At 35.1% G+C, this 12,168-nt stretch overlaps 1 protein-coding gene across 5 annotated transcripts in view; it reads left to right on the top strand.

The window, feature by feature from the left end:
- ANKRD28 (ankyrin repeat domain 28) overlaps positions 1–12,168 on the top strand; it is a 117,948-nt gene that overhangs the window by 96,286 nt on the left and 9,494 nt on the right. For all 5 annotated transcript variants that reach the window (XR_005955004.1, XM_041466192.1, XM_041466191.1 and 2 more), the window contains exons 15-26: positions 3,034–3,145; positions 3,790–3,816; positions 4,699–4,773; positions 5,747–5,948; positions 7,374–7,461; positions 7,857–7,974; positions 8,583–8,802; positions 9,836–9,923; positions 10,020–10,103; positions 10,620–10,765; positions 10,939–11,021; positions 11,160–11,242. Coding sequence is in view for 4 of the 5 variants with exons in the window: in XM_041466192.1 (XP_041322126.1) it covers positions 3,034–3,145; positions 3,790–3,816; positions 4,699–4,773; positions 5,747–5,948; positions 7,374–7,461; positions 7,857–7,974; positions 8,583–8,802; positions 9,836–9,923; positions 10,020–10,103; positions 10,620–10,765; positions 10,939–11,021; positions 11,160–11,242 (1,326 nt within the window). In the remaining variant the exon portion in view is untranslated. The remainder of the gene's footprint in view (positions 1–3,033; positions 3,146–3,789; positions 3,817–4,698; positions 4,774–5,746; positions 5,949–7,373; positions 7,462–7,856; positions 7,975–8,582; positions 8,803–9,835; positions 9,924–10,019; positions 10,104–10,619; positions 10,766–10,938; positions 11,022–11,159; positions 11,243–12,168) is intronic.

Genomic DNA, 12,168 nt, shown 5'->3' with positions numbered 1-12,168 from the left:
CCTATAATGCAGATGTCCTAAATCAGGAATTAATTGGGAATAGCGTTCTTAATCCTATCTACTGTGTAGTGGTTGAATAAATATCCTTTGTGGGGGTTATTAAGTTAGTTGTGGACAGCAGGGTCATTTTGCCTTAAAATCAAATTCCAATGAAGGATGGATATTAACTTGATATTTCAGTATAAGATGCTTTGTCTGTTTGATGTTTGAGTAAGCTACAGCTGTAATGCCAAACATGACTATCTGCTGATAGTGTGAATTTTTATGATGTAGTTACACTTCTATGAATGAAATGCATCCAGAATCTTTCATAAATCCACTGATCTCTTACATGTGTTTATTTTCTAACCAGTGGTTATATTTGGCATCCTTATTAATGACTTAAATGTTTATATGCAAAGTGTATACAGGTAGCAGCAAAGTGATGATTACTTAAGCTCCAGACACTGCATATATTGAGGAGACATGAAGAGCATCACTTCTTGTGCACACACTCACATATGCAGGTTGTGGTGTGCAGCAGCACATTCCATATGCACACAGTGACACCTTCCCTGGAGATGTGCTGCTTCATGCCAAATCATCTTTTTTTTTAATACAGCACCTTTTAAAGGGTGAGATAGCAATAAAAATGAGGTGGTGTATAACTTACAGATTGGGTTTTGAAGGCTAAATAAAGAATACTTTTATGACCATTTAATTACATTTGAACAATGTGCCTTTTTTATGTGAAGCCAAATTTCAAAATTAAATTGTCTGCTGCTTTTTAGAAATAATTTCAATTCCTACTGGAGCTTGCTGAGATAATTTTACTTTAATTGCCCTGTTACAAGTTGAGCTAGGTATAATTTTAGCTTCACAGTTGCTCTGAAAACCTCCAAACTATTATGGTTCTTCAGATGACATCGTTTTGCCATCTGTCTCACAAAAGGCACGAGCAGGAGTGATGATGACAATACTGCAGAGCTTTGGGAGGTAACTCAAAGCATCATCTCTGGAGCCCATGGGCTGTTGCCCTTCTCATTAACATTTGGGTCTCTGGAAGGCAGGCTGCAAAGCAGAATGGCCTGAGGGGAACCTTTTATATTGATGCACCAAGATGAGTAGTAACAGCTGGAAAACCAGTACTGCTCAGCTCATTCAAACAGGAATGAAGTTAAAAATGATTACTGGAGTCAGAATATAAAGCCTGGGAAAAAAATGTCAGGAAACCATCTACATAAAATTCCAAAGATATTTATGTGCAATTTTATGGTCTTTGTTCAGACATCTATAAAGACAGATTTTAGAGACAGGGATGTTTTTTTTAAAATTATTTTCTGGTTTATTTGTTTGAAAGTACTTCTTTTGTATCTTTAACAAATGCTTTTGATCTGGAATGAACACCACTAAGCCCCATTTTACCAAGACTAGAGAGAAAAGCATGATTTCAGAATGAGGTAGAATAAGCAGCATCTTAGAGGAGAAAAAAAAAATGTTGCTTCTATTTATATTTTTCTAATGGAAAATAAATTTTAAAAATAAAGAATAAATATATGGGAAATAAATTTAATTTACCTGGGCTTTCAGAAAGTTTGATTAATATCCTCTTTGAGAAACCTGTTGAGGAGAGTTAATTATGTGAAAAATGCAGGAGTAATCTCTTTCTTGGATGCAAAAAACCATCAAAAATAATTATCTGGTTTGCACTTGAAAGATGGGGTACTTGAGGATTTCTAGCAGACTTGGCTCCTTGCAGTGTATTTAGTGTATTGTAGAAATTTAAGTAGCCAAAGCCCATGACATGTAACACTTCTTAATGAGCCATGAATGCTAACACAAAATTACTGATCCAAATTAAAAAGAAAGTTTGATGATTGGGCAAATGAAATGTAAGAACTGTAATTCATACTTAATGAGCCAAATTGATTTGTCTTTTGCTTCTCGTGAATCTCATCTCATTTTAATTCAAACAAAAACATGCAAGCACGGTTGTCATTAATGAAGTCTAGGCATTTGTTTACTGGACAAATAAAACCTGAGTTGATTGGTTAAAAACGTAGATATGCTTTACAAGTAGCTTTTTAATAGCTATACTGAACTAGTTCTAAAGTTACTTGCATCTGATGTTATATATGTTATTCTTTAAAACTCAAGAAATATTTTTACCTTTTTCACTACATGCTAAGTCCTTGTTTATGCTGGGCAAAAAATTATGGAAGTGAGAGTGCACCTCTGATGAGGAAGTATTTAGTGATCCCAGAGAGAAGAAGGGATGTTGTACACTTCAGAATAATGAATAGCTTCACCAGCAAGTTCAAAGTCATAATAATGACTTTGGAAAATGTTGCTGAAATGATAGACAACACAAAAGTATGAAACAGCAGGGTTATTGCTTGCAATCATTTAGTGTGCACACATGGAGTCTCTTAAAAACAGAAAACTAGGGAGAGCTGACTTGAATCCCCCGTTTCCCATCCTCCTGGCCGAGTGTGGTTGAATCTCGGCTGATCGTATTCTGCCCTATAAATTTGTCCAGTGAAAGTGAGGAATGGTAAGATATATCTATGACAACAACTGAGTATTTACTGGATTACAAATTTTTAAAATTGTGTCTGGTAGTGGAAGTGTGTGTGTGTTACTCTTGTATGCTGCCATGAAGATCTGCTTCTCTTCTTTGCATATAACATACAGAAGAAGGGATTCATGCAGAAAAGCATACAAAATAGTAATCATTGATATTAGCAAAGGTAACTGCAGTTGTGTTAGCTAGGAGGAAAATAGCCATGAAATACAAGTTTTAACCAAGTCAGATAACTCAGAAGATGCAGGATGTCTGCAGAGAAGGATTATTTCAAATTTTGAAGCTTTGTGATTGACCTTTATGTTTGATGTAATGAGGTAGCTTTCTATAGTCCTAGCCAATATTGTACATTAAATCAGTGTCCCTGTGTGCTGTATTCTATTTTCCAGTTGAATTGGAACAATTTATCACTTAGCATTAAGTTGAAATTCAGCATTTAGATACATGGTTGCATATGTCAATTTGAATAGGTGCCTGGAATACTTGCTAAGAAATGATGCCAACCCTGGGATCCGAGACAAACAAGGATACAATGCAGTTCATTATTCTGCTGCTTACGGTCATCGCTTGTGTCTTGAATTGGTAAGAGAACATATCCTGGATGAAAGGTGTACCTGCTGCTCTTACAGGGTGTGCTGCAGAGGCCAGGGATTCCCCCACCCTGGCTGTCTGGGGATTCCCCCACCCTTGTCAGCCTGTGTGCAGACAAAGCACACAGCCTTTGGTATTCCTAAAACAGAAGCAAAGTGAGGAGCTAGGGTGCTAGATACTGGCTTAAAAAGATGAAAAATTCTCAGATGACGAGACAACTAGTTGAAGATGTGGGATATTAGTTTTGGGTTGTGTCTTAATTTAAACTACACTACCTTTTTTTTTTTTTTTTTTTTTTTTGCTGGTGGCTGAAATAAAATAACCACAAGTTATCCCACTGAGAACTTTTAAGAAATTTCATGAATGTCATTTGGAAGGAGCAAATTAAAATGTGGAGAAAGACTGTAAGAAAGGGTGCCTTATAAAATAGTTCATGCAGCATGCAGTTACAGTAACTAGTGGCCCCAGAATAGAATTTCAGATAATTAAGCCATAGTTGGTTTTGTATTGCTCCCTTTGCAAAAATATGTGTGTTATTTGATATGCTGTCTTATACAACTTCAGTATTTTTATTAAAAGTGCTCTTTTATATTTAAATGTATTCAAACATGAATTTTGGGTGTTTTTAATTACAGATTGCAAGTGAAACGCCTCTGGATGTTGTAAGTCTATTATTTCTCACTTTTTAAGTACTACTATAGAGCAAAAGAGAACATGTAGTTTTAAAAGTACTGCTTATTTTTTAGACCATTTCTTCAATGCATGAATGTATTATTTAATTTCAACTACAGTTTGGATTTAATTGGATTTTACAATTTTAAAATGGGAAATTATTTTTTAAGCCATGTAGTTTTTTGCTTAAACAGTTGGTTGACCATGTGTGATAATTAATGTAATTTGAATGTATTTGGTGTTCTTCAAATACTTTGAATGTTTTATTTCTACTATTGTACTTAATTAAATATGGTCTTGAAAAAGACCCAGAAGTAAAACTTCAGAACACATCTGAAAGTCACAAATAGAAATGTATATACATAGATATTTTAATGCTATAATGCTTTTGCTTTTTTTGAGTCCATTTTTTTCTCTCTGAGAAATGTTTTCCTGTTCTGAGAAATCCGTCCTGCTGTCTGGGCTTTCATATTGTTTTCTGCTGACTTTTCACCTAATCAGAATGCTTACTTGGCTGATGTTTAGGGGTTTTTTTCCTGCTGCTGTTGTCACCTGTCCTTGTCTTCCCTTTGTATTCACTGTTCATATTGCTACTTCAGAAAAAACACTAATTTTAATTTAGTTTCTTATTGAATTATTGCATTATTACGTAAAATTAAATTACTGGGGTTGGAACATGAATATGGGGTAGATGTTGCAGTTGATTCAGACTCTAAAATGTTGAAGATCGGGACATCTGTAATTCTGTACTATTCTTCCTGCTTTTTCTCCTTTATTTTTCAATCTGTGTATATGGGAAACTGTAGCAATTATTGTTGAGTGTTTTCAAAGGTGAGGGGGTTTTGCACTCACTCTGACTTTTTCTCTCTAAGCTGATGGAAACATCAGGTACTGACATGCTGAATGACTCGGACAACAGAGCACCTATAAGTCCGCTGCATTTAGCTGTAAGTTCTCAGTTCTTTAGTGATGATATCTCATCTGGTAGCAAACAGTTGTTGCACAAGTTTATTCATTCTGATTTTTTCAAAATAGGTTAATAAACAAAATGCAAACATATGTACTAATATTCCTGAGTGAGGTATATAGGATGATTTTTACATGTCACTTGAAATTTGCTTCATGGAACAGCTTTCATGTGGAATTTTCTAATTAAAATCTATGCTAATGAAACTTTCATAAGACTTGTTCTATAAGTAATAACGACTTTTTTAATCATTACATTGTTTTACTCTCTTAATTGTTTAGTATGAGCAATGCTTGTCTTCAGTACTATAGGAAAGATTTGCACAAGGAGTAGTGTAGGACAGTGATGAAATTCTGTCTATAAAAAAATATTCAAAATACAGAGTAACCAGCTCAATGTGTGGCTTTGATCTTTTCATTGAATTTAAAGCAATTGAAAAACCACTCTATACTTTCTGAAAATAGTCTCATGCAGTACATAAATATATATATATATCTACAAAGTAAAAAATAATCTTTGATAGTGGTAAATGAAAGCTATTTGTACTGCATTCTTATTACAGGTTTTTTAAAAATATTTTATGTAAAAATCTAAAAGAAATTACTTAAGTTTGCTTATGTTCCTCACTTGAAATAATCTGAGGATGATGTAACTACAACATAAAGTGATGAAACATTGTGCAGTAGTCAAAATACTGTTATTTATGCAGATTGAAGACAGATGATTTTCTGGGAGCAGTTGCAGTTGCTGACTGAAAGGATAAAATAGGAAAAAACCACCAACCTTCTTGCTGCAATTGTGGGGTCGTAACTGTTGTAACTACTTATGTGCTGCATCAATTGCTCTTCTGCATGCTGAAGAATAGTCTTTTTACAGTTTCATTTATGCAGTTCTGGCAAGAAAGGGAAAAACATTAAGGATGGGAAAATTGAAGAATTTTCTTATTCTTGTAGGCTTATCATGGCCACCATCAAGCTCTGGAAGTGCTAGTACAGTCACTGCTGGACCTTGACGTGAGGAATAACAATGGAAGGACACCACTGGATCTTGCTGCCTTTAAGGGACATGTGGAATGTGTAGATGTGCTCATAAATCAGGGAGCATCAATCTTGGTGAAAGATTATGTTGTAAAGAGGACCCCAATTCATGCTGCAGGTGTGTGATAGCTACTAACCTCTAAAATTTTGGCTTTTGAAGTGGATAATCTGTTTAGAAGTCTCTGTCATTAATGTTCTAAGAAATAGTATTTAGGATCAGAGGATGACTTTTAAGGTACGTGCTGTGCTGTGAAACATGTAGCAAGACAGTTGCAGGCACGAACCAGCATTAATCCAATAAACCAGAGTCCAAGAGTGCTGTTCCACACTTCCCTCTGGAAGGGTGCATTGTCCTTGTCCATTCAACTGGCTGTGCTGACAGGTGTCAGTCACATGTCCCTGCTTCTCTCCTCGTCTTTCACGCAGCCCGAACTGCAGGCCCAAATTTAGATAGGCAAATTGCATTGCCTGCTTGGCAGTAAAATGCTTCTAAAAATGACTGGAGTCTTGGAGAATTTTGGCAGTTTGAGAAGAGGCATGAAAACTTGCTTTGATTTTTTTCCAAGGATTTAAATGACTCCTGAGCATTTTCAAAATAACAGCAATCCTTTACAGTATTTTCTTGCTGACTTTCCTAGAAAACATATCTAGGCCTGCCTTTCTCTGAGTCTAGAATCCACACTAGAGTCTTATTTTTTTTCTCACATTAAAAATAGGCTTATTCAATTTGACATTTATAGTAATGGTGTTACAGAAGCGTTGCAGTTAAAAAGAGCATTATGTACCAAACATCATCATTCCAACCACTTGATTTGTTGTCCATAAGCACAAGCTGCGTTCTTCTATTTGATTGAGCTTTCCTAACTTGTGTTAGCATGTCTGTCAGCTACAGAAACATGAATTGTTGCTGTGCTTGTATGAACTGAATACTGCAGCTGTAGGTCAGAAATAATTTCCCTTCCAAGAAGCAATCATTTATCTTTCATGAGTTGCATTTAAATGAGATTTCTCAATTTTCTGTTTGTTCATCTTCCATTTTTTTAGCTGCTTGGTTTATTACATCTATGCATAACATTTCCTTCCCCATTCTAAACGTGATTTCCATTATTATTTTATAATTCTGCACACACTATACTTGCTAACAAAATCTGACTATGATGTGTTAGGTATGTGTTTACCAGTGCCTTAAAACAAGCAAAAATTATACTAATTTCTATATTTTAATGTTCCTTCTTATGTATGTTGTATAAGCATATATTCCAATTATTTTTAATATATGCAACCTCATTAATATATATATACATAAAATCTGTTGGCAGTTGATAGTTGGAATCAGTTGTTTCTAGCACTGTACAGTTGAGAATACCTCATTTCTGAAATTTTCTAGTATTCATATTTTAATTTAAGTTATAACAATGGTAAAATTTTACAGTGGGTTTTCAAGCTAATGGACTTTAGTCTGAGCAAGTAGGTTGCCATTCTGTTTGAGCTCTCTACTCAAAGGCAATTAATGTAAACCTCATATTTTTATAATGTTTTACAGCTACAAATGGTCATTCAGAATGTTTGCGGCTATTGATAGGAAATGCAGAGCCACAGAATGCAGTGGACATTCAAGATGGAAATGGACAGTGAGTTTAAATGATGGACATCGTGTTCTACACAAGTTATTGCATTTTGTAAAAGAAAAAATATATATTACAGTAGTTATTTTTAACTTACTTTAAAAGGAAATTATTCCAATTAACATAAACTTGAGAGTGAAAAATGTTCAGTTGGGAGGAGACTAAAATGTGTCTTACTGCCCAGATGCTGAGAAAATGGATTCTAGTTACTTAATCAGGATTTCTGAACTGGGGCATGTTACTTTATTTTCTCGAATCTAAAAAGCAAATGAGTGGAAGGTCATTGATGATGTAAATCTTAACAGTGTTGAGTGAAGGATAGCAGTTGTTATGCTTGAGCTGAGTGCTAGTCTGTTAAATTTCCAAGTGTAAATTTCCACTTTATTTCTGTCTCTGCTTAGGACTCCTCTGATGCTGTCAGTTCTCAATGGGCACACCGACTGTGTTTATTCACTCCTTAACAAAGGAGCAAATGTAGATGCCAAAGATAAGTGGGGAAGGACAGCATTACATAGAGGGGTAAGGGAATATTCCCTTTCTTTCATTTCCAGCTTCCTACATGCTAATTTCAAGTAAAAGCTTAATATGTAGTGTTAATTAATGTCTCATTATTCTCATCTTGCCATTTTAATTGTTAATTGCATTTTTAGTTGCATTCGAAAGGTTGATTCTGTCTGTTTACTACCTACCCTCAGAATTCCTTTGGACTTCTAGAACCTCCTAATCTTGCTGTAAAGTGTTGACTGTCGAGGTCCTAGAGTATAGTTTTTTGTGGAGGAGAAAGTAGTGTTAATGGGAGGAAGAAAAGCATGATACATGCCACGTGCCAAATATTTTGTTTATAGTGTCTGCCAGATAAGACAATTGAATGAGCCCAAGAGATTAGTAGTTATTCCTATTCCATTCAGTGTTATTGCAAGAAAATATTCTGACATAAGTATTACAATACATTGCTATTTTCCCAACAGAATGTCTGTTTTTAGGAGGAAAAATAGCAACTTACTTTGCTTATTTTGTTACCCTTAAAAATGCAAGTATTTGCCTGAGGTTTGCTTGCTTGAGTTCCATACCTTGGCTTACATACATGAATATTTTCAAACTGGCCCTTTCCTGTCTCCCTCTGACAGGCAGTTACTGGGCATGAGGAATGTGTGGAAGCATTGCTCCAACATGGTGCTAAGTCCTTACTGAGGGACTGTAGGGGACGGACCCCCATCCACTTGTCAGCTGCGTGTGGCCATATAGGTGTGCTGGGAGCTCTGCTGCAGTCAGCTACTTCTGTGGATGCAGCACCTGCAATGGCAGACAATCACGGCTACACATCACTGCACTGGGCCTGCTATAATGGTAAACTGCATTGAAATACAGCTCTAAATCTATTTGCTGATACTGGGATAGAAGTGTTAATAGCTTAGTATTAACAGAAAAGCAACATAGGAAGTCCATCCTCTTTCAGTTCCTTTCAGTGAATGAGAGAAAATGACAGACATGGTACTTAAAGAGGAATGTATTAACATTTAATACATAAGAGATGTTTACTTTTGTCCTACATTTTTATCATATACTAGCTTAGTTTTATGCCTCAAAGAGTCTTTAAAGAAATTCAGCATAATATCTTTGAATAGAAATGTGTCACACACATTCCGAAAAATAACTTTCATAAGGAGGAATGGTTTCAGATTAAATGTGTTTTAAACTTGCTTCATATCAACTATGGTAGGCATAAGAAAATATAAAACCGATTCAATAAGAATTTTTTTTTTTTCACTGATACTTTTCATGCATTTGAGAGTGAGGGAGACCTTAAAATGTAGGAAAATCATTCAGCTCCTTTGCTAAAAATTTTGTTCTGTGTGTTCATTTAGAACATGGTAGAGGTTGTTTTTATTTCCTCTCTGAATGACATGATAGAGAAAAATCAAGAAGTAAGATATTAAACCTTCATTTCACCAATTATTATTAAGTGATTAACTACTGAGCTGATGCAGCTGGGTGACAATTTCAACTAAATGTGGAACAAAAATAAACCTCAAATGGTGGAGTTGTTTTCATGGAGACAAAGTGATGAATGTACAGAAGATTTTGAAATGCAGAGGTGTAAAGAATTCAATTAGGTGTTCTGGATGTTCTTCAGACAGCGTGAGGTACCTTATAAATTTCATAAAGTTTACAGTATTACATGTCAGTTTGATTTTCAGGAGTCTAAGAATGTATTGGTTCATATATGTTGAATATTCAGCCCTGTTGAATATAACCAGTCTTTCTTTGAAATTTTCAAATACAATAGTGCTTAATCTAATTTAGATACATATTTTTCATTGTAAGCCATAGTTAGACCTTTTCCCTTCTTTTCAATACCTAACTCGTACATTTGCTTTAGGTCACGACAGCTGTGTAGAGCTGCTCCTGGAACAGGAAGTTTTTCAGAAAATGGAAGGAAATTCTTTCAGTCCCTTGCATTGTGCTGTGTAAGGAAGTACAAAATTATTCTTCATAAATTTCACTGCTGTATTTAACAAAAGATTTATCATTCTGTAAATAACAGTCTGTTTAATTCATTATAGGATAAATGACAATGAAGGTGCTGCAGAAATGTTAATTGATACACTAGGTGGTGGTATTGTAAATTCAACAGATTCAAAAGGAAGGTAAGAGTGCAAATGCAGAAATAATGTTTGTAATGTCATACAATGGCTGTGCTAAATTCTCAGTCTTTGAGGGGTTTGTATTTGCTACTTAACGTTTATTCCTCATCTCCCCCTGCTTTATTCTTTGAAAGTTTTTGTTTTATTCTGTGCTAGAAATAAATTTTAGATTTTTTTAAATCCCGTTGTGATTCAGTAAATTTGAATCGGCTTTTTATTATACAGGCAACTTAGAGCATGTTTTCAATTTTATCACTTTGTGGATAGAGCTTTATGCATCTTTTATTTTTTCTGAATCAAATTGTATCTTTATTATAAACTGTGTGGGTGGCATTAGTTGAACCTAGAAAGGGACTTTTTAAATGCAGCAGTCACATCTCCAGCAATACTAATTGCAAAGGATCAGTGAGAGAGACAGCAGAGTCTTTTTTATTAGTAAGATCACAGGCAGGGATGCCCCTTTGAATACAGTAGAAAGCATGGCTGAACATGGCCATATTGTCTTTTGGTCTGTTGTAGAACACCTCTGCATGCAGCAGCTTTTACAGATCACGTTGAGTGTCTACAGCTTCTGCTTGGTCACAGTGCTCAAGTAAATGCTGTAGATTCTTCTGGGAAAACACCTTTAATGATGGCTGCAGAAAATGGACAGACGAATACAGTTGGTAAAGAGAAAGCTTTATGTATTTCTGCTCTTAGCTCTGTTAATCCTACTGTGGGTGAAGTAGCCTTACAGTTAATGTTCTTGTGAATATATTTTGCCTAAATTCTGTTTTCATTTTGCTGTTTGTATTTTAAGGACTATGCATTTAGTTAATAAAAGTCTTTATTTCCCCAGAGGTGCTGGTTAGCAGTGCTAAGGCTGATCTGACTTTGCAAGACAATTCTAAGAACACAGCACTCCATTTGGCTTGCAGCAAGGTGTGTGCACGGTCTGACTTATCAGTGCTGAGCTTTGTGTTATCAAGCACTCTTGGAAAGTATTGTTACTTTGAGAAAACACTCAAAGCAATTTGTGAAGAATATTTGTTATGTGACAGATGTTTGTTCTGTGTTAAGGGTCATGAAACTAGTGCCTTGTTAATCCTGGAGAAGATTACGGATAGAAACCTCATCAACGCCACCAACGCAGCCTTGCAAACGTACGTATCAGCAGGGAGTGTGATTGAAAGATGAACTCTTGGTGTGTGTCTTGCTCAGAAAGAGGAGTATTTTTCAGATTTTTTTTTTCAAACTCATTGGATTTAAACTGTTAATAGGTACCAAGAGTTGAACCGATTTGGAATTAAAAGGGTGTTTTGCTCATATTTAAAGCTCTGGATGTTTTTTTTTCTTGTGGGTGAATAGGATGATAAATAAAACTTACACCATTGCGATTCATGTGTGGAGTTACTGAAATCCACTGAGATTACCTATAAACTAAGATTTTTCTATTTTAAAAATTATCCAGTATTTAAATTAAAAATGACTTCATTTAACAACTTGAGGCAAACTAAGACTTGGTCTTCAAAGACAGCTACTTCAAAAAAGAAACAACTGCCTGAAGTGTGCTTTTATTCTTCAGCATGCTTTCTGTTTCATGTTTTAAGGATGAAACATTATTTTCTATTAAATATCATGGAGAATACACTATTCTTAAACCTTCCTGAAGATCATCTCTCAAGTAGAATTAAACCTATTTGGTTAGCCTAAATCAGCAGGAAATCTTAGAAATGTATGGTATGTCATACCAATCAAGATGGACTACTAAAATGACTCTTCTGCATTTTTTCCTTTTGGAGAATGCATTTGTGTTCAGCGAATACTTGACACACAATGTGTAGCTGAGTTATGCACGTGAATTATTAGACTGCTTTAGTAATGATGTCACAGACCATTTAGGAAAAATAAAAAAAAAAAAACACCAAAAAACACCTTACACTGGAACTTGTAAGCAGCTCATATATTATTCTGGCCTTACATCCCTTCTGGAATCTTGCCATATTCAAGCTCATACAGTGGTTCCAAGTATTCCCTGAGATCTGCTTGAATTAAGGAGTTAAAATAGTAAGGATTCTTCCTTTGCTTT

Source organism: Pyrgilauda ruficollis, unplaced genomic scaffold (genome assembly GCF_017590135.1).
Source record: "Pyrgilauda ruficollis isolate IOZ18807 unplaced genomic scaffold, ASM1759013v1 scaffold2, whole genome shotgun sequence".
NCBI lineage: Eukaryota > Metazoa > Chordata > Aves > Passeriformes > Passeridae > Pyrgilauda > Pyrgilauda ruficollis.
The sequence above is the reverse complement of the archived record's forward strand: the minus strand, read 5'-3'. Positions and strand labels throughout refer to the sequence as shown.